Below are 21,646 nucleotides of genomic sequence, written 5' to 3'. Positions count from 1 at the left end.
AGTGTAAGTCTTTCTTTTTTCTAGTATTATAATCATGACTGTCACTGTTGTTTTTAAACTGGTCCATGTTGTCGAGAACAAAGTTCATTAGTGAGTAATGTACTGTGAGGCTGTTGTTAGAATTCGCAACCCTTTAAAAACATGCCTACAAGATGTGCGACTATGAACCCCACACATTATTCTAACCACTTTCTTTTGAGCAGTGAAAACTTTTTGTCTAAGGGTTGAGTTACCCCAAAATATTATTCCGTATGACATCAGAAAGTGAAAGTATGTTAGCTTACTAATTTCTATATTCTCAAAATTGGCAATTATTCTGATTGCAAAAGTTTCTGAACCTAGTCGCTTTAGAAGATCCAATTCGAATGGTAGCAACATTTCGAAGCCACATAATTGCTCACAACAAACCAGGTACTGTCCACGGTAGGAAGTGCAGTGTTTAGACTCATCCAGAAACTATTTCCTAATGCCACTCCGAGTGGACTTTCGTATGATCAAGTTGTAGATTCACTAACTAACTATTATGACCAACAAGTGAATGTGGTAGCAGCCTGGTACTATTTCTTTAGTTGCAAGGAACAGTCAGAACAAACTTATCGCATGTGGGTAACAGATTTGCAGGTATGACGAAGAAATGTAAATTCAAATGTGCTTGTGGTGCTTTATATTCAGACATTATGTTGTGTGATGCGACCGTATACAATGTAACTGATTTCAAACTGAGGGAACAGATTTTCAAACAGTCCAATCCATCATCTCAGCACACAGTGCAAATACTAGATCAGTATGATTCCGATGCCTCGTAGGCCGGTAAGTTTGAGCAGCCAGCAATTTGTCAGGTCACGTCATTCCTTGCTCGCAACTGACCCATTAGGCAGCAACACCTTGCACACACTACACTGCGTAAACAGTTCTCTAAACAGGCAGTCACACAGGCGAACAAAATTAAATCATGCCCTCGGTGCTATTTACGACACAAATGCCAAGACTGCCCGTCCAAACAAGCACAATGTTATGCTTGTGGAAAGAAAGGACATGTACAATCCGTATGTTTGCAACAGAACAAACTTAACAATTCCACACAATCACACAAATCTAGTCACAATGTTCCTGTCATCAATGCCATGTATTCAAAGCCTGCTACAGGCATTAGCAAAACTAGCTTCCGAACGATTTCTTCAGTGCTATGGCAGCCCAACAAGCTTTTTGTACATTTGCATATTAGTGGAAAATGTGTGAAATTTCAGTTGGATATAAGTGCCTCTGTTACATTGCTGGATCGTAACACACAAGAACAGTTAGGCTCTTCTAAAACTAGCACGCATTTGATAGCATAAAATGGACAAGACATTCCCGCTCTCAGAAAATGTACTTTGCCTGCTATGTATCGATCGCATATGCGACCTGTGACTTTCACTGTGCTACACTCATGTGATTGTGAGAACATATTGGCCTTGATTCTTTTTATTTGTTTGCCTTTAAAATTCAGGACAATGTCTTGTCAGTGTCTGCATTCAATGCAAAAGATGGAGTACCTAGCTTGCTGAAGGAATTCCCTGAACTCTTTTCTGAAGGTTTAGACAAGGCTAACAATTTTTTTGTACATACTACTACGAAAGACACTGCTCAGCCGAAATTTTTCCAGGCCACAAATGTTCCCATTCCATTATGGGACAAAGTTGCTGCTGAACTTAAAGAATTGCAAGATAGTGGAGCTATTGCACCCACACAAGCTAGTCAATGAGCGACTCCACTGGTTTAGCTTCCCAAACTTTCAGGCCGCATTCGTCTCTGTGTTGATTTAAAGTGTACAGTCAACCAACAAACTATGATTCATACTTATCCATTGCCATGCCCAGAGGATCTCATAGACAGATTAGGTGTTGGTCGTTACATTTCAAAAATTTATTTTCGTGATGTACATCTTCAAATACCACTAAATGAAGGAGTTCAAGAAGTGTGTGTTGTGAACACTCATTTAGGCTTTCAAATAACTTCTGGGAATTCAGCCAGGTAACACTTTCAGCAACAGCCGATATTTCGGTGGGAGAACACCCCGCGCCATTTTCAAGGCAAACTGCAATGGACAGGTGACGTATATGCAAATTAAAATCCTCAGTTCTCGGTCTGATGCATGAAAGATAACACACACGCTCAACACTAGTGCCACCAAAGATGACCAAAGTCAGAGCTATCGATAGACTATGAACTCAGAGGTGAGGTAGCATTGGCTCTGTCCCTCTGTTTTTCGACAAGGGAGAGAGCCGGATTCCAAACAGAGTTTAAACAAAAACCTCCATCCCTGTTAACGGGGTTGCTCGCTAATTTAATCTCAACTGCCTCCTTAATAACACTGTCCCAATAGCTGGACGTGCATGCCAATATCTCGGTGTTGTTACATAACATGGGGTGACAAGTATACAAGCAATGTTCAGCAATAATAGATTTACTTGGCTGCCGTAATCGTGTGTGCCGTTTATGCTCAGTACATTGATCCTCCATGGTCCTGATAGTTTGACCAATATATGCCATGCCACAGCTACAAGGAATGCGATATACACTGGTCTTACGCAGATCAAGATCATCCTTAACAGAACTCAAAATGCTCTAATTTTAAGTGGAGGTCAGAAAACACATTTCACATCGTATTTCTGTAAAATACAACCGATCTTGTTGGAAGTGTTTCCTATGTATGGTAAAAAGGCAGTAGACTTAGGTGTCGACTCAGAATTACCATTAATCATCCGATGTACAGTTGGTCGATAGTGCAACGCACGTTCAATCTGTCTATCACTATAACCATTTTGACGAAATGTAACTTCAAGATGGGACAGGTCAGCTGGCAAAGTCTCAGCGTCAGAAACGACATGTGCCCTGTGTACCAAGGTACGAAGTACCCCTTCACTCTGAGCCGGATGGTGACAACTATTAGCCCTGTAAGTACAAGTTGGTGTGAGTACGTTTCTTGTAGACAGCATGCCCCAATGATACATCATCCTTCCTCCTAACCAACACGTCAAGAAAGGGAAGGCAACCATCCTCTTCCACCTCCATCATAAAACGAATGTTCAGGTGGATCAAGTTCAGATGTTCTAGAAATGCATTCAAATTCTCCCTACCATGAGGCCAAACAACAAAGGTATCATCAACATATCTAAAGAAACAGGCGGGTTTCAAAGGCGTCGACTCCAATGCACGTTCCTCGAAGTCTTCCATAAACAAATTTGCGATCACAGGATACAACGGACTACCCAATACAACTCCATCTGTCTGCTTGTAATACTGGTCATTTTCCAATGGTATTTGGAACAGCTGACTGCTCAAGTGGCAAACTGCTGAAATTATTTGGACAGTATTGTCACAGCAGGTCGTGCATCTTAAGAACACATTGCAAATTTAAGTGCTTTGTTTCGTGTGTCATCCAATGCAGGACTAAAATGTAGACTGGGCAAGTGTTATTTTTTTAAACCTGAGTTGCAGTATCTTGGTCATCTCATAAACAGCCAAGGTGTACATCCTCTTCAGTTGCATTTGTTAGCGATACGAGATTTGCCAGTCCCTCCCAATGTCGCAGAATTGCAGTCAGTCTTAGGGAAAACTAAATACTACATTCGGTTCATACACAAATTGCAGCTCGCTTGCATCGCAAGAATGTCCCCTTTTTTTGGACAGATGAGTGCCAAGAAGCTTTTCAAAAACTTAAAAGATGCATTGCTTAGTGATCGATGTTTGGTGCACTTTGATCCCGACAAACCAGTTGTGTTGCAAGTTGATGCTTCCTCTTATAGAGTTGGTGCACTACTTTTGCACAGAACTGGTGATAACGGCAGACCTATTGCTTTCACATCAAAAGTATTGTCCCAAGCTCAGTGTAACTACTCACAAATGGAGAAAGAGGCATTGATTATTGTGTATGGTGTCACCAAATTCCACCACTATTTGTATGACAGGATATTCTACGTAGTAATAGATCACAAGCCAGTTCCTGTATGAACTGCCCTAAAATTGCAAAGATGGTCTTTGTTGTCGTCTCCATATCAGTACGAGATTGTATGTCGTCCGACAGCCCAACATGGCAATGCAGATGCACTTTCATGTCTTCTGGTTGGCCCTGATATGGAATGCTCAGGATTCTGAATTGCTTCAGTCCTTTCCTCCGAACTATAGGAAAATTGCACAGGCCACGGAAACTGATTCAGGTTTGAACGTTTTGTTAAAATACATTCATACAACTTGGCCTCGCTCACTGTATAGCATGAAGAATGCTGTAGTGCGCCGATACTTTGGACTTTGGCATAGCCTCGCTATACAGGAAGGTGTGATTCTTGTTCGAAATGACAGTGGACAGTCATGTGTGTTGATTCCCAAAGGTTTGAGGAGGTGGGGGGGGGGGGGGGGGGGGGAGTGTTGCAGTTACTTCACCAAGGACACGGGGGGATTGTTCGTACAATACAGTTAGTGCATCGCCACTGTACATAGCAGGGTATGGACACCCAAAAAGAACAGAGGACATCACAGTGTCACACCTGTAAGGAAAATCAGTTCATTCCACCATAAAAATTTTCTGCTGGCCTAAGTGGCAATCATCATGACAAAGTGTGCACATAGACTTTGCGAGATCTTTTCAGAACACTCATTGGATGATTGTGGTTGACTCTTATCGCAAGTTTCCCTTTGCTGTGCCAATGACCTTGACAGCATCATGCAGCACAATTCAGGTGTTGTCCTCTATTTTTTGCCCTGAAGGTTTGCGTCAGGACCTTCAAGCAGCAGATGGCCATACTTCACACTGCACAAATCAGGGAGCATGAATTGCAACTGTTTATTGCCTCCTATCATTCGCATCCATGAGATGGACCATCGCCAGCAGAATTTCTTCACGGCCGCCACCATCGGACACTGCTCCACCCTCCTCAGCATCCGGTACCAAAGGAAGGCCACTAGTAATGTTTCGCGCTGCATGATATTGTGTTTTACAAGGTTTTTAGCAGTAGCAGAAGGCGCGCGCGAAGCAGCACATGCATTTATCTCCTATCAGACCCAGACAGATTGCAGCGCCAACATCACAATCAAATTCGTCACTGTCATGTGCACGGTGATCCATCTGTGTCTCTCCCCCCAGACTCATGGATCTCGAGGACAGCGCGGCCACCGCAGCCACCAGAAGGTGTCATCACAACACCGCGGGATCCCCCAATGGAGTCTGAGCCTCTGCCTCCTCTCGACCTACCAGTGGAGCTAGACCTGACGACGCCGTTGCAGCTGGCACCTTCTACATCTGGTTATGGTCCTCAGGAGGTGGACGCGTACCCTGCTGGTCATTTTCCGGGGGACTCTTCTGACAGAGCAAAGGCCAGATGGCAGTGTACAACCGGAAGCCTGATGTAGCCTGTAGCCACAGATTCCGGTCCAGCACAGCATCCACACTACTGCTCTCCTGCCATTGTCGAGCTATGAATACAACGATGGTCCATCGCTTTGAGGGGTGGAATGTTCCGGCGTAACGTCAAGCATCAGCATGTTGGTCAAAACCGTTAGAGCAGAGAGGGCTGTGGAGAAGACGTCAGCCAATAGTACGCTGACCGAACCCTGTCTAGGATGACAACAAAACAGCAGTGCCAACTACACAAAGAGGACATAAGTGCCACGCCGCCTGGCCGCGGCTCAGTTGAAAACTAGCCATTCTACATGCACTATAGCAGCAACCTAGGAACTGTATTTCTTCTCTTGTGTCACAAATTGTATATACTGAAGACATTGCTTGTGTTTCATGTCATCCTTTGCTTGCAACATCTCACTGTAAATTTCTCAAAGTTAAGTATTGTTATTTATCTTACTGTAATAAAAATTCATTAATACAGTTTGCTTGAATTGTTGTCTAGGGATCCAACAAAGCAAGTTTCCAAGGCACCCCATAGTTGACGAGTGGGTAAGACACAACAAACCCGTGTTCAGGTACTTTGATTTCGTAGCACTGTCACTGGTAACGTTACCATTGCTCTTGTCTGCAGCTGATAACTCCTGATGCAGCAGATGAGATGTGGCATGCTGATGTTGTGCGACAATACAACACGTGGTCAAGAATGTTAGAGCAGAGAGGGCTGTGGAGAAGACGTCAGCCAATAGTATGCTGACTGACCCCTGTCTAGGACGACGACGAGACAGCAGCGGCATCTACACAAAGAGGACATAAGTGCCACGGGCTGGCCATGGCCCAGTTAAAGACTAGCCGTTCTACGAGCTCTATTGCAGTGACTTAGGAACTGTATTTCTTCTCTTGTGTTACAAATTGTATATACTAAAGAGACTGGTTGTGTTTCATGTCACCCTTTGCTTGTGATATCTCATTGTAAATTTCTCACAGTTAAGTATTGTCATTTATCTTACTGTAATAAAAATTCATTAATACGACTTGCTTGAATTGTAGTCTAGCGATCCGCTGCTTGTCACTGCCATTCATAAACTTTCTGCTTGTCATCTTCCAAGAGGATATATAGGAGCTCTGCTGTTTCTACGTTACAACAAATATTTAAGTATGAGAGTAGTCTCTCTCTCTCTCTCTCTCTCTCTCTCTCTCTCTCTCTCTCTCTCTTTTCTTTCATTTTAAAAAACCATGTCTGCACTACTGGAAACAAAGTTCTTTTTCAATTTTCCTTAATTTTGTAAATTTATATTCACAATGTACCACTTCGTAATGCATGATTGTAATCATAACAGGACCAGAAGCAATCTAAATCTGAAAAAAAATTGATGTAGACTGTCAAAACAGCTATAGATGAGCACCCATGGAACGAAACGCACTGTGCATTGATATAAAATCATGATTGTGACTTAAGGCGGTTGTTCTTTATTTTACGAATGTAATACAGTCACAAATGAAACACTGGATAAAATGAAGTGGCTTTTTCTTCCCCCCCCCCCCCCCCAGGCATCTTAAAATACTTTACATTCAATGTATTCAAGTTCACACACAACTTCCTTCTCTTCCCATTAAAAAATATCATGTCTTGTAATGGCAAAGAAATTCAGAAGCACTGGCAGATAACATAACTATTTAAACTAAATGTCAGTTAATGCTCTTGCAGTATAACTCCCAAAATCTTATGGATACAAAAGAATTAAAATGTTTCTTTATCGAACAGTTTTATACCTATGAGTAAGAATGTCACCACAAACTTTGTACAATAGCTTCCTATACTCTCCACTGTTTAACATCTTCTGCCTGGTTCTTTACCTAAAGATACAGACCTGCACGGATGGAAACATCAACCCATAACAGAGTTCTTTCTGCAAGTGAACCCTCTCCTCATAATCAAGAATAATTTCTTATACCTGCCACAAACTATGTTCTTAAACCAATGAAACAACATTTCAAGACCGATTCAATGTTACATCTACCATGATTCCAATTATTCATAGTGAAAATACCATGAGTGATTACAAAATGCTTAATTCAGTGACTGAACTAAACAAATTTACTCACCAACAGAGCCTTCCTTCGACAGTCGTCTTTGGAAATCTCCCTCAAAGTATGACTTTCCATATCTTGGCACATCTGAAATTTTGGTAACAGGATTATTTATGTATCGAATTTCAACATGCTAACAAAGTTTAATTTTCAACTACCGCTCACTTCAGTTACATATATTTCATAAACATGTTGAATGAGAGAGTTGTGTCCACAGTTATTTTTAATTAAACATTGCCACCAACTTTTGAAGAGTAATACCACAATGAAATAGTAACAATGTAACATGAAAAACTTCATTCCAATAATTGGCACACTACCACCAGTTTTTGATACACTTTCTTGCAAGCACCATGAATGAATTACTATTCAGAGAACCCTACTTTAAGTTCAAACTTCATTGCTTTATGATAACCAATCCTCTTATCCACCTACCTCTATGCCCATCAACGTCTCATTAAACCTTACTGCCCTCATCATAACTTCACTCCCCCCCCACAAGACAATCTATCATAACTAACCCTGAACAAGATTCCCTTATCTAGCTCTCGCTCCCAAATCTCCACTCTGAACTGTGCACAATGCACACACGCTCTATATCGAGAACCAGCGTCTCCACCTTGTTGTGACAAGATATAAACTTCTGTTACACTCTCAGAGCTATAAATCTTACTTCCGGTGTTTCGACAAGGAGGTAATCACTAAGCCATTGGTCTTTCATGAATCTGTGAAGCTCTTTATAAATTTGGCTTCCACATAACTACATATTTTATAATAATTTCTTCTTTGTGATCAGATGTCTCTCCACAAAAGTGGCAAAATGAATTGCAATTTAAAATTTTAATTATGTTCATATTGCAATATTAAATACATTACATGTATGTGAGTTCAAACATTGACTGTCAGTAACAACTTATACCTGAAGAAAAAGACACCTAAACTGCACCATTGCCCCAGTGATCTTCACATGATTGCTTCTAACAGCACAAGGCTATTGGACCTAGCAACCAATTTTACATAGTAGATGCAAAGGAAGAATTTCTAAATGTGAGATGTACTAGTCCCTGCCTCAGTCATAAATACTAATACTGCAGTTCTGAAAAGAAAAGTATTCAAATGATGCATTAAACACGTAAGCACTCAAAGTCAATATTAATGGGCAACACAAATAGCCATGTAATTTTGTACTAAGTTCTTCGTCATTACAACTCCCTTGGAAGTGGCAAATGTTGTTTTTCAGGCTACAGTTATTCAATTCAAAACTTCCTACTTCAAGAGAATATCATTTTCTTAAATTGCAATGAATCTTTACATACATGCAATTCAAAGATACTTTAACAGTAACATTACAGTATAAGAGTATGTTCTGCTGAATGGTATGATAAGCTGTGCTATGTAATTGACTTCTGGCAGCAAATATTTGTTAACTATTGCGAATACATTTTATCAGGTTAAAAATTCTGGTTCCAGCTCAAACCCAAGATACATTACAATGCCAGTAAAGGGCATAAAAACCATAAACCCCAAGGCCTTTACAAAGCGACGCCTAAAAAAGCTCGTCAGATGTCACTGTTTGAAATATTATCTGATTTATCACTGACCAGATACAAGCAGTTGTTTAAACAATGAAGGCTCTTGTACGATACAGAAATAAAAAGGAAAAATATTCCAAAACCTCTTGTTTGACTATTCCTAAATAAATGACATATTCACGTTTGTCCATGCGACTTCAGGCATAATGTGGACTACTAGTTCTGTATCTTCTTATTACACTAAACTTGATTGCTCCCATTATTAAGGTACTATCTGTCATAGCATGTTAGTCCATGCCTGAACTCTGTCACTATGCTGCAACAAGTTTATTGTTCATCAGTCAAATCTGTGGCAGTAGGCAAACAATTTACTACACTCATTATGTTGCACTCTGCTGGAAAAAATAATCTATGAGGCATGGTACAAAACAAACTTGATAAATGTTGCAAATCTGTCTGCTTACAAAACATTTACAACTAGCATAAAAGATAAAAGTAGAGCCACTTGCCCCCCCCCCCCACACACACACACAGACGCGCGCACGGTGGGAGGGGGGGGGGGGCAGGAAGGGGAAGAAGGTGTAGAGTAAGTGACTGATGGACTGCACTGCACTGCACTGCACTGCACTTGACACAGGCAGGAAGGGAGAGAGGGAGGAGAGAATGAATTCAACTTTTCTGCTACATAGAACCTTCTGATTGTCCTTGCTATTCATAACCTTTCTGCTTGTCATCCTTCAAGAGGCTACACAGATTTACATTACAACAAATATTTATGAATGAGAGTAGTCTCATTTCTTTTTTAAATCATGTCATCACTACTGGAACCCAAGTTACTTTTTGATTCTTCTTAATTTTGTAAATTTATAGTCACAATGTACCACTTTACAATACACCATTGTAATCTTACAAGGACCAGAAGCAATCTAAATATAAAAAAGTGACGTGGATAAAGAAACACTGGATAAAATGAAGTGGCTTTTTCACCCCCCCCCCCCCCCCACCCCCCCCCCCCCCCCCAGGTGTCTTAAAATACTTTACATTCAATGTATTCAAGTTCACACAACTTCCTTCTATTCCCATTAAAAAATATCATGTCTTGTGATGACAAAGAAATTCAGAAGCACTGGCAGATAACATAACTATTTAACTAAATGTTAGTTAATGCTCTTGCAGTATAACTCCCAAAATCTTTGGGATCACAAAGAATTAAAATGTTTCTTTATGGAACAGTTTTATACTTATGAGTAAGAATGTCACCACAAACTTTGTACACTAGCTTCCTATACTCTCCACTGTTTAACACCTTCTGCCTGGTTCTTTACCTAAAGATACAGACCTGCACGGATGGAAATATCAACCCATAACAGAGTTCTTTCTGCAAGTGAACCCTCTCCTCATAATCAAGAATAGTTTCTTATACCTGCCACAAACTATGTTCTTAAACCAATGAAACAACATTTCAAGACCGATTCAATGTTTTTATCTACCATGATTCCAATTATTCAAAGTGAAAATACCATGAGCGATTACAAAATGCTTAATTCAGTGATTGAACTAAACAAATTTACTCACCAACAGAGCCTTCCTTCGACAGTCGTCTTTGGAAATCTCCCTCAAAGTATGACTTTCCATATCTTGGCACATCTGAAATTTTGATAACAGGATTATTTATGTATCGAATTTCAACATGCTAACAAAGTTTAATTTTCAACTACCGCTCACTTCAGTTACATATATTTCATAAACATGTTGAATGAGAGAGTTGTGTCCACAGTTATTTTTAATTAAACATTTCCACCAACTTTTGAAGAGTAATACCACAATGAAATAGTAACAATTTTTACATGAAAAACTTCATTCCCATAATTGGCACACTACCACCAGTTTTCGATACACTTTCTTGCTTGCATCATGAACACATTACTTTAGGTTCAAACTTCACTGCTGCATGATAACCAATCCTCTCCTTCACCTACCTCTATGCCCATCACCATCTCATTAAACCTTACTGCCCTCATCATAACTTCACCCCCCACCCCCCAAAACCTAACCCCTTCTGCGATACTTTCTTACTCTATCATAACTAACCCTTAACAAGTTTCCCTTATCTACCTCTCACACCCAAACCTTCACTCTGAACTGTGCACAATGCACATACGCTCTAGATCGAGAACCAGAGTCTCCAGCTTGTTGTGACAAGAGTTAATCTGCTGTTACAAAAATCAAAAAGGCTCTGAGAACTATGGGACTTAACTTCTGAGGTCATCAGTTGCCTAGAACTTAGAACTACTTAAACCTAACTAACCTAAGAACATCACACATATCCATGCCCGAGGCAGGAATCAAACCTGTGACCATAGTGGTCGCGCGGTTCCAGACTGTAGCACCTAGAACCGCTTGGCCACCCCAGCTGGCAAGCTGCTGTAACACTCTCAGAGCTAGAAATCTTGCTTTCTGTTGGTTCGACAAGGAGACAATCACTAAGCCATTGGTCTTCCATGAATCTGTGAAGCTCTTTAAAAATTTGGTCTCCACGTAACTACATATTTTATAATAATTTCTTCTTTGTGAAGGAAACACCATTACAGAGTCTGACATGACATACAGCTTTTCACTATGACATGGTGAGATGCCAACTGATGTGGCTTAAGGGAACTGAGTGCCACTTCACATCTCAATGAATCACTGCTTGGTTTTATTAATACTACACATAAGTTGAGTTTCAGCTGGTGAAAGGGAAGAGTCACTGCTGAAATAGTGGCTGCTAACACTTGGGACACATATCTATTCAAATGGGACTGACATTTAGTTAGGAAAGGCAGGTAGCAAGCCATGTCTCACTTTCACTGATACTGCTCAATGTGGCTGATTAACTTTCATCATGAAATCTTTTTCATTATCTCTACAAATTACAGCTAACAGTGCTTTAGAAACATAAATGCTAAAAAACGAGAAAAACACCATGAACTAAAAACAAAACAAGATAACATGAAGTGAACAACCATATGAAATGAAAACAAGAGAACAAGATGCTAACCTACATATTACTGCTAGCTATGGCCTGTGTGAGAGTCTTAAGGGTTGCTCTCTCACCAGCACTCGTTGTATTGGTAGCAGTGACTATAGTTATTGTTAGCAGTAATTATGCGCACTAACAACCATATATTAAAACACATTAGTGGAATTCCCATGTGTTTTCTATAACAAACTATGGCTTCTATAAACATAGGATGTTCTACACTCATTGTACTTTTAAAGTAAAAGAAATCTTCAATATATTACATTGTAATCCACTGCGTACCATTGGGGTGAACATACAGGACATACGCAGCAAGCGAACCTTGCCTGGGTGCAGCACGATGTAACTTTTGGCCTTTCCTGAAGGTTAGAGAAGATTTTATATCCACCAACTATAACCAAAGCGTCACAAACATTTTACCACATACTTCCTTATGCCAGTAACTTTCCTAGACTTAATAGGAAATTCTGTTAGTGATTAACATCTACATTCATCCTGCTTGCTCTTATTGATCCAAGATGAGGCCTCAACACACTTGTCAGTAGTATCTTTTGGAAATATACATAAAATCACAAGCAACAACTTTAATGGGGTGGTCCCAATTACTCCTGTAAGAAACATCCTGGCAGACTGGAACGGTGTGCCGGACAAGGCCTAGTTTTAAGACTCAATCCAATACACAGTTTTAATGTACCAGAATGTCAGAATGTTCTAATTAGCACACACCCCACTGCAGAGCGAAAATCCACTCTCCTTCAATTAGCCTTAAGGGCAAAATCCTGCACACCACACACAATATTTCCATATGGAGCATAGTAGAGGTGATGCCCTCACACACTGGCTGTGAAGCAGATGATGACCACAAATATAGCATCACAGTAGGTTCTGATCATCAGCAGGAACAGTCTGTATGGACAGTTCCTGTTGTTATTAACTTATGAGGAACTTAAGAAGCTTTTGATGCTGACTGGTGTCGTGATGTTGAAAGATTAATTTTTTTGTGTATGTTGTGACATTACGAGAAGGTGCCATGTGAGATGAGAGGCAGTGATAAGTGTTTGCTGGCGGGACCACTCAGGCAATAGGTCAGTCTAGGCAGCTATGATGTGGCTAATGCAGGTGAGGTGGCTTGGAGGTGGCTGGGGCATGCAAGGAGGGTGCTGCTAACAATTGGGGATCAGGGGGAAAACTCATAAATGAGGGTACGTGGCTGGTCTCTGGCTGGACACAGTGTGCAATGGTGTCCACACTGTTTTGAAAAGAGAATGAATAATAATCTTTATTGAAAAGTACATAACATGGCTAGTAGATATGCTATGAGATAACCACGTACACCAGAGAAATTGTGGTAACGAGATAAGCTCATTGTAACTTTAACCTCAATTCTAAACCATAAAAATTAAAAAGTTGTAAATGTTTTAATTACAATCATTTATGAAACAAATAAATTAATCAATCATGTAATGTTTACATATAATGTGTGTATGAAAGCTGAAGATGTCAATCATCACCAGAACATGTTACTTTTACAATCAAGCATGTGTATAAACAATTTACAAAATTTATATGCGAATTGTGCCATGGCTACATATTTCCCACACAAAAACTTAACGTATCAGCATGACTGTCCCTGGACCATTACTTAACATTTCCAATGTATGAGTAAATATAATTCTATGATTTAAGAAGTATTTGTAATTTGGAATTCAGTTCGAACACATCGCAGCACAGGATGTGGTCTGACATTCATGTAATTTATATATATATATATATATATATATATATATATATATATATATATATATATATATATATATATATATATATATATATATATATATATATATATATATATATAAAAAAAAATAAGGGTGACTCAGAGGACTGAACTGATATCATTTTATGCAATCTGCAAAGTCATGTCTGGCCTTCAAAACTACGGTCGACATTTTCATGTTCTCCCACTCACTGTGCATGACCTATTAGTCCTACAGAAAAAACGAACAGGACCTTTTTGTAGGAAATCTGATGTACTTAAATTCTGTACTGGGATAATTTTCACTAGACATCATTGTTTTCAAATTAGTGCAGAAAAATGTACAAAAATGACCTTCAAATGCACACCCATGCCCATAGTCAGCCCCCACTGGTCAGGAGTTCTAGTAAGCTGTTCACGGTAGTCCCTCCTACCACTGTACAAAAATGTGCAACTGCATGAATTATTTCCCACATTCCACCTTTTGTGATCTTCGCTGACTGACCATATCACACCATCGGACTAGTCGAGCCCTTACAAATTGTGAAACTGACTTTTGTGTGAATTTTAACACCATAAAATAAACAATTACAGTGTTGTATTTGTCACACCTCCTTACTGCAAAAGTACTGTACTTGTAAGGGTTAAGTCTGGATAAAATTGTCAACGTAATTAGTTTACAGCAGTCTTTTTCATCACCCTCACGGGCATGTTTAAATTAGTAATGTTAACAAAACAGCCTACAATAATAGCCCAAGCAATAGATACCAAAAAAGGTCAAGTATTGGGAATAGTTCGTGTAATCAGACTTTTTTGTACAGTTGTAGGAGGGAGTGCAACGAACAGTATATTGGAAATCTTGACTGGTAGGGGATGAGTGTGGGGAAAGAGCTGCATTTGAAGGTGACTACTGTACATTTTTCTTGAAGAACTTGTACATATGTCCAGCACCTTCTCCTAAACAACCAAATTGATTTTAATCAAATGTGGTACACATACTGCTTGCTGTATGAGAATCAGCACTGTTGGGGTTGCAACCTCCTAGTTCCCACAGGAGCAGAGTTATGGGCAAAAAGAAGAGGATTTTTTTTGCCCCTGACATGTAAGCTGCCATGCACAATAGACATGATTGGTGGTAGACTTGGCATGCCTTGCAGGGGCTACATGTGTGGATGAGCATGTGTGGGCAGAGAGAGGGGGAGGGAGACCCCACACACACACACACACACACACACACACACACAGAGAGAGAGAGAGAGAGAGAGAGAGAGAGAGAGAGAGAGAGAGAGAGAGAGAGAGATATGGGAAGTAGGAGATGGACAGACACATGGATCATGGATATACATACTGTGGTGACAATACACCCTGATAGTCAATACTACATAAAGAAAGTCCTGACAGTTGGGAATGCTTCAGACAGCTTTCAACTGTGAAGTATCGTAATCTATTAAATTAATAAGATATCCATCAAGATAGCACCAGCAACACTGAGGCATTTACACAGAAACTTTAGCATAGTACAACATTTACTCTAGGGTGGCCTAAGCCCCTGAAAACTAACAAAAATACTGTGCACAGTCAGGTTTTGAGTTAAATAAATATTACAGTCAATTGTGTATACTTCACACTACTTTCCTCAAAGTGGATGATGTTCCTACAGATTTGCTCTTCAATTTCCATAATTCTCTCTGTGAACTGTTTACAATACCTATTCTGCTATCCAAATTACGTGGGAATGACATTTTCTCAATACGGCACTGCAAATCCAATTCACTTTATTTAATTAACAATTACAGATCAGAGTAAATAAACACTCATCGCCTGCTTGCAATACGCACCACATGTGTTGAACACGTGTATGGAAGAAGCCGTAGAGAACCGGCTAGTACATGTATATTCCAATGAGAGGTTGCAAAGTGACTGGAAGAACTTCTCTCTACCTACTAGTGTATTGTCTGTATCTGTAATTATTTTTATAATTGAATGGTGGTCATTTCTGAATGTTTCACATGAATTCAGTAGTTGGGATGTCATGAAATATTTATAGCCATTAGCATAAGCACATGCGAGATCTTTTATCAGTGATCACATGGCATGATAGGTTGGAGAAGTATACGGCAGCTTGTGTACCATATGGCTTCAGGTAGCTTTCAGTGGACTTAGAAAATTTCCTGAGGTCATGGATGAATCCTCTGAAATTTCATAGGACTTATAATAATTTTGTGACAGCGAGTTCTGAACTTTACATTCTAAGAGACACAGAAATGTTTATGTGGTTTACAGTGATTGTTTTCATGTGACCAGACAAATCCAACGTTAAAAATTTGAGGCAGCTGTGACCTATAATATTTCACTGTATTTATTATTTATAATAGTGTGATGAACCTGTTGTGTGTTCTGCCACAATGGTGAGTAAGATTAATGAACTTAAGTTTTTGTAGTGACTGTTGGTGTGATTTTGCAGTGTTAAAGCTTTATCTGTGCATACCACTGTGTTTAAATGCTCTGCTCACACTGCTTAGTTTATTATTGTTCAACTGATTTATCACATTTTATAAATCTATGTAAGGCCACACTTGTGTGAATAATCATTTAATAAATATTCTTGGAAGTGAACTCTAAACTATTTGATTGAGGGTACATTATTATTCTGTGGGATTTTATACGATCATTCCATGCATTTTGTTTTTTCCTATTTACAATTTAATTTGATTTCACTAACATGTTCTTTCGACTGTTTAATGGTTTGCTGAGTTGGCTTGAAAGACACAGTGCATGACTGCCCCCTGTTGACTTTCAACAAGCCAATCTGATAAAATTTTAGGTCATGCATCTGCCCCCACAAGTACAGTCATAATTGGGTATGTTGGTCCGATAACACAGACTGCATTATAAAGTATACTATTTGTTATCTATGCAAAACATACATAAATAAAATTGTCTTATGGTGGTATAATGGGGTTCCTATTTGTGGAAAGTTCACCTTTCCAGCAACAGGTACCGTGTTTAGTTAGATGCTAGTGTCACTTCACTTCATTGCCTCCACACCACTTCTGTATTTGACCATGGCCTGTACTTTTCCTCTTTTCTACAGCTGCCTTGGAGTCAGTCGAAATTACTACCAGTAAATTATCTGATCATGCCACCACATCTTCGGTGATTTCATCTCAATTAGTAATTGTGTAGGATTTGATGCAAAATGACCCAAAAAGGGGCACAGGTCAGCTCAAGCGGCCATACCTTGGTAATGTGTTTGATTAAATTACGGCTGCCCATTTTATATTCTATTTATCTCGCCCGATAGTAATCTTGGAGGCAGATGTATAAGGAGTCGGACATCTGGTAGCAATATCAAGGCTGTAAACATGGTCACCAAAGGTTTTCGAATGCTCAACAGTGTGTACTTACTGCATCTTTCTCGGTCTTAAAACAATCATTGAATACTTCCATGAGAAACCTGTGGTTTCACTGCGCGCTAAACACTGATGTGAATAATGTCAAGAAGATTTTATCTTCTAAGTGCATCACTTCTGAACACAAAGCATAGCACCATAATTCCTGAATGAATCATCACATAAAATGTGGTACAAAAATTAAGTGACCACCTGTTGTTTCAGTGGGAAGGTAGGAATTTGCTTGTATTGACAAACTTATTTTAAATGGTATAACTAATGCAATGCACCACTACAACTGTTAAATTTTGGTGATAAAAATTCCAATATGCCTATTAAGTTTATAAGTTTTAAAAGCAATAAGCCTTGTCAATTTGCACTCAAACAGCTAGAGGTCAACAACTAACTTTAGGTATACAACTTACCATGCATTAAATTTTCTCTCTTTATGCGTTGACTATCTCCATGCATTAATAGACTATCTGATCTTCTAGTTGGACCTGCATGTAGATCTACTGATCCTAGGAATTTGTAAGAAAATAGGTAGTGTATTATTGACACCATATAGGAAAGATTAAAGAAGGATGAAACTAAAACAAAATTATTACAAGAGATCAAATTAAAAGCAGTGGCAGAGCAAAAATGAAAAAACACACCTACCCAAATTTTAATATTTAGTGCTACTGGGCTTACATGTGAAAGTAATCCAGTACATTCAAACAGAGACTAGGTGGTAATCGAAGTTAACTATAAGGTCTGAGCAGTTTGGAAAATAGCGTAACTCACAAGGGAGGCACACACAACGTGGGTCACCAGTTTTTGCCACCTTTTACACATATGTAGTCCATACTTAGGAATAATAAATGCAGGTCTAATATGATACACTTATAAACTGTTTTCCAGTAATCAAGGCTCAAAGTCTCATGAGCTTGTTGAATAACATATGAGAGTGCCAATCAATGGGCAGAGGTTTCAGTGCAATAGCTGTACGCCATTAAAACCATGTTACGTGCTATTCTCCTCCGTACTTGTATTGTCACAATGAATCACGTTTCATAACAAAATAACAACAATAACGGTGATGATCATTGCAGAACACGCCTGGCGAGATATGATGGAGATACAGTAGGGATTTGTGATGAATGTTAATACATTTATACGCTTACTAATATTGTGTATCTTAGAAACAGTATGTAGCAGTTGTAAGGATAATCATTATAATTAACATAGCATACATCCATTAATGTAATCATCAGCAACGGGTTTTGGGAGTCAAGATCCCATCATCTTGCTACCTGTGTTAACCCCACATTAACACGCACTTAAAAATCACATAAGTCATAAAATAGAAATAAACAAAAGTACTCGGACATAAAGTCTTCACCTTACTCAAAAAACAGCAAAAGTTACATGTTTATGTAGAGTTAACACAGACAGCCAGGATTATGTTCCTAACATTAGTGGTTGTAGACTAAATTAATTACAACAATTTATATGCTTACCACAATTAAAGTCATACCAGGTTTAACATTATTTGAAAGCCATACATTGTACAGGGTGTCCCAGGAGAAATGGTCAATACTCATAGATATGACACAAATGATTATCCAAAGCAAAAAAGTCTAGTAAACATGGGCTCTAAAATGTACACATTAAGAGATACGAGCACTTCATCACCTTCAATACTGTGAAACAAATCTCTTCTACTGCAAGCTCTTTGCTTTCCATAATTTTGATAGGTGGTAGACTGGATCACACATTTGTAAACACGAGCTCAAATTGGGCTCTAAGAAGCATATCTTAAGAACTATGAGCACTTGTTAATATTTGCTACTATACAACACATCTCTTCTACGAGTACTAAACAAGTGCTCTTAGCTCTTAAGGTATGCATTTAGAGCCCCTGTTTACTACAGGTTTTTGCTTTGAATAATCGTTTCTGTCATACACCTGACTATCAACCATTCCTCCTGGGACAGCCTGTATATATGACATGTGCATGCAGTTCAAATAAATACATGTTCATCTCATCACGATTTACACATCGACACAAATGCACCACCATGATCATCAGCGGTATAATTGTTCCTTTCCAAAGAAACATGATTCTTTGCACTGATATAAATAGTTCGTCAAAGATTATGAAAAACAAAAAGAAAGAAATAAAAAGAAGTGATTAGGAAACAGCAAATGCAGCTTTTCCAGTCTGGCTCCTTAGCAAAAAGGGCTAACAGCACTTCTCAAGAGCCAGTGCTCTCTTACAATATTCAACAGGCTCATATAACTTTTAACCTCAGTTTCTCAAATAAGCCTGAGAAGCATGTTGTACTACAGCCTAGTATGAAAGATTAGAAAAATCTGTGATCTATCCAGTGTATTATTTTCTTGAAGGAAATGGCCTAAGGTAACAGAATGGCAAGAAATAAGAAACAATGAAACAGAGTCCACCATACAGACCACAAAAATGGAAAAGAAAGCTGTAACAGAAAATAAGTTAAAAAGAAAAGAAAAAGAAACTGAAATAGTGAGGAAGGGAAGAGAAGGTGAAAAGTTTGGAAACACCAAGTCGATGAGTAGGTGGGACAGAAAGAGTATCATAGCTGGCAAATCAACGACACACACAGAGGAAAGGAAGAATGGACAACTAAAGGAAGGGGAGAATTGGTGATTGCGACATCATGGAAGGAAAATCAATGGGAAAGGTCAGTCAATAACATGCCGATGCATGGCAGTTTCATTGGTCTGAGAGAGACAGGGTGAGCTGGGGCAGTAGAGTGGAGTGGATCTCAGAGTGATAAGGGAAAGAAGGACTGCAACACACTTCTGGAAGTCATTTAGGGAAAGTGAGCTGGGCACAAGCCAACAAGAAAGGGAGGGGGGGGGGGGTAAACTGTAGTGCACATCCACAAGGGACGGGAGTATAGTGATCTGCACTGTGACAGATGGGAGTAAAGTGACATGCACTGCAAGGGATGGGAGTAAAGTGACCCACAGCTCAAGTCCAGAGGGAGCGAGCAACAGGGCCAGGTCAGTGAGGGGACAGGGAGTGGGGGAATGGAGAGGGGGAGTGAAGAGGGCAGAAGGATGGATGGTTGCCGCCAACAAGACGGATGCGAGCACAGTAATGGCTGCAACTGATTGGTGGGGGGGGGGGGGGGGGGGGGAGCAGGGGGAGAGGTTGTGGCAACTGCAGAGGGAGGGGTGTAGCAGAGGGAAGGAGCGGTGGCCAACGAAGGGGCAGATGAAGGGTGGTGGCAAACAATAGAGGCAATGCAGGAGCAGAGGGGTCAGAGACAAGTGAGGGGGGAATGGCAGAGGGCAGAGAGACAGGATAGGATTTGAGGGGGGGGGGGGGGGGCAGCAACAGAGTGAACGTGGGCAGCAGGACAGTTAGTGAGCAACAGCATAGGAATGAGGGCTGTGAGAAACACAGGAAAAATTGGGCTGTGACACCCAGGCCTGCATGTGACAGGCACAAAAGTGCACTGCGGCACAGGGGCAATATCAAACAGGGGGCTGTGGCACAGAAATGGGAGCATCGGACAAATAGGGAGGCTGTGGCACAGAAATGGGAGCATCGGACAAATAGGGGACTGCGGCACGGGCCTGCGAGTGACGGGCAAATAGGGAGCTGCGGGAGACGTCTGGGGGTGACGGGCAAATAGGGGGCTGCAGCACAGGTCTGCAAGCAACATGCAAAACGGGACTGCTGCACAAATCATGCATCAGAGCAATAGTATTTGTTCTTATACCACTACTGATGTCTGTATCAATTTTCCTATTTGCTTTTCTGATCTACTTTCATTAGTAGTGTTCACACAATGAATATACCAAAATGGTCACATTCTTATTCCAATAGTACTTTACAGTCACAGCGTATTTTAGCAATAGTGATGGTAATACTGTAAACAGTTTATACAAAAACATTTTATTCTTAGACATATTCATGATTTAATATACTAAACATGCAGAAAAGGTGAACATCAAAATTCAATGATGCAAAAAAAATTTTTTAGACAAACAGCTTATTTGAAATCCCTCTATCTCCTCTTTCAAGCTGACATCTAATATCTGAGAACTTAATATTTCAAAAGTTATTCATATTCAAAATTTTTGTGTTACACAATGTTCCAGTCTCAAGACTTAATTCTTTTCAAAAATCTATGCCATAATTCTGTAGAATTAATTTTTTTGTTTCTGAAAATATATTCTTTCTTAGCAAACTTTGGGTATCCCTGTGCATATTAAAAAATTAACTCTCAGGAAGCAGTACGTGTTATTTTGTTATTTTCCAATTATGTAGAAATTAGTTTAACAAACTTTCTTCACTGCCTATAGCATATTTATACGTTTTGATTTACTCATATTTTATGTTAATATCAATAGGTGTTGCACATGTAGCCTCAGTCATTCAGGGCCCAGAAATGAACAGTTTCTGTTTAATTATTTAATTTTCAGCCATTGGCAGGCTAGCAT

The 21,646-nt window shown here is 39.6% G+C and overlaps 1 protein-coding gene across 2 annotated transcripts in view; it reads right to left on the bottom strand.

Annotated features, from left to right (window-relative positions):
- LOC126471138 (delta(14)-sterol reductase LBR-like) overlaps positions 1-21,646 on the bottom strand; it is a 765,587-nt gene that overhangs the window by 118,898 nt on the left and 625,043 nt on the right. For both annotated transcript variants that reach the window (XM_050099231.1, XM_050099232.1), the window contains 3 exons: positions 17,596-17,691; positions 10,576-10,647; positions 7,484-7,555 (listed from right to left, as the gene is read on the bottom strand). In XM_050099231.1, the coding sequence (XP_049955188.1) occupies positions 7,484-7,555; positions 10,576-10,647; positions 17,596-17,691 (240 nt within the window). The remainder of the gene's footprint in view (positions 1-7,483; positions 7,556-10,575; positions 10,648-17,595; positions 17,692-21,646) is intronic.

The sequence above is a fragment of the Schistocerca serialis genome, chromosome 3 (assembly GCF_023864345.2).
Source record: "Schistocerca serialis cubense isolate TAMUIC-IGC-003099 chromosome 3, iqSchSeri2.2, whole genome shotgun sequence".
NCBI classification, from domain to species: domain Eukaryota; kingdom Metazoa; phylum Arthropoda; class Insecta; order Orthoptera; family Acrididae; genus Schistocerca; species Schistocerca serialis.
Note: the sequence above shows the minus strand (reverse complement) of the source record. Positions and strands in the feature narration are given on the sequence as shown.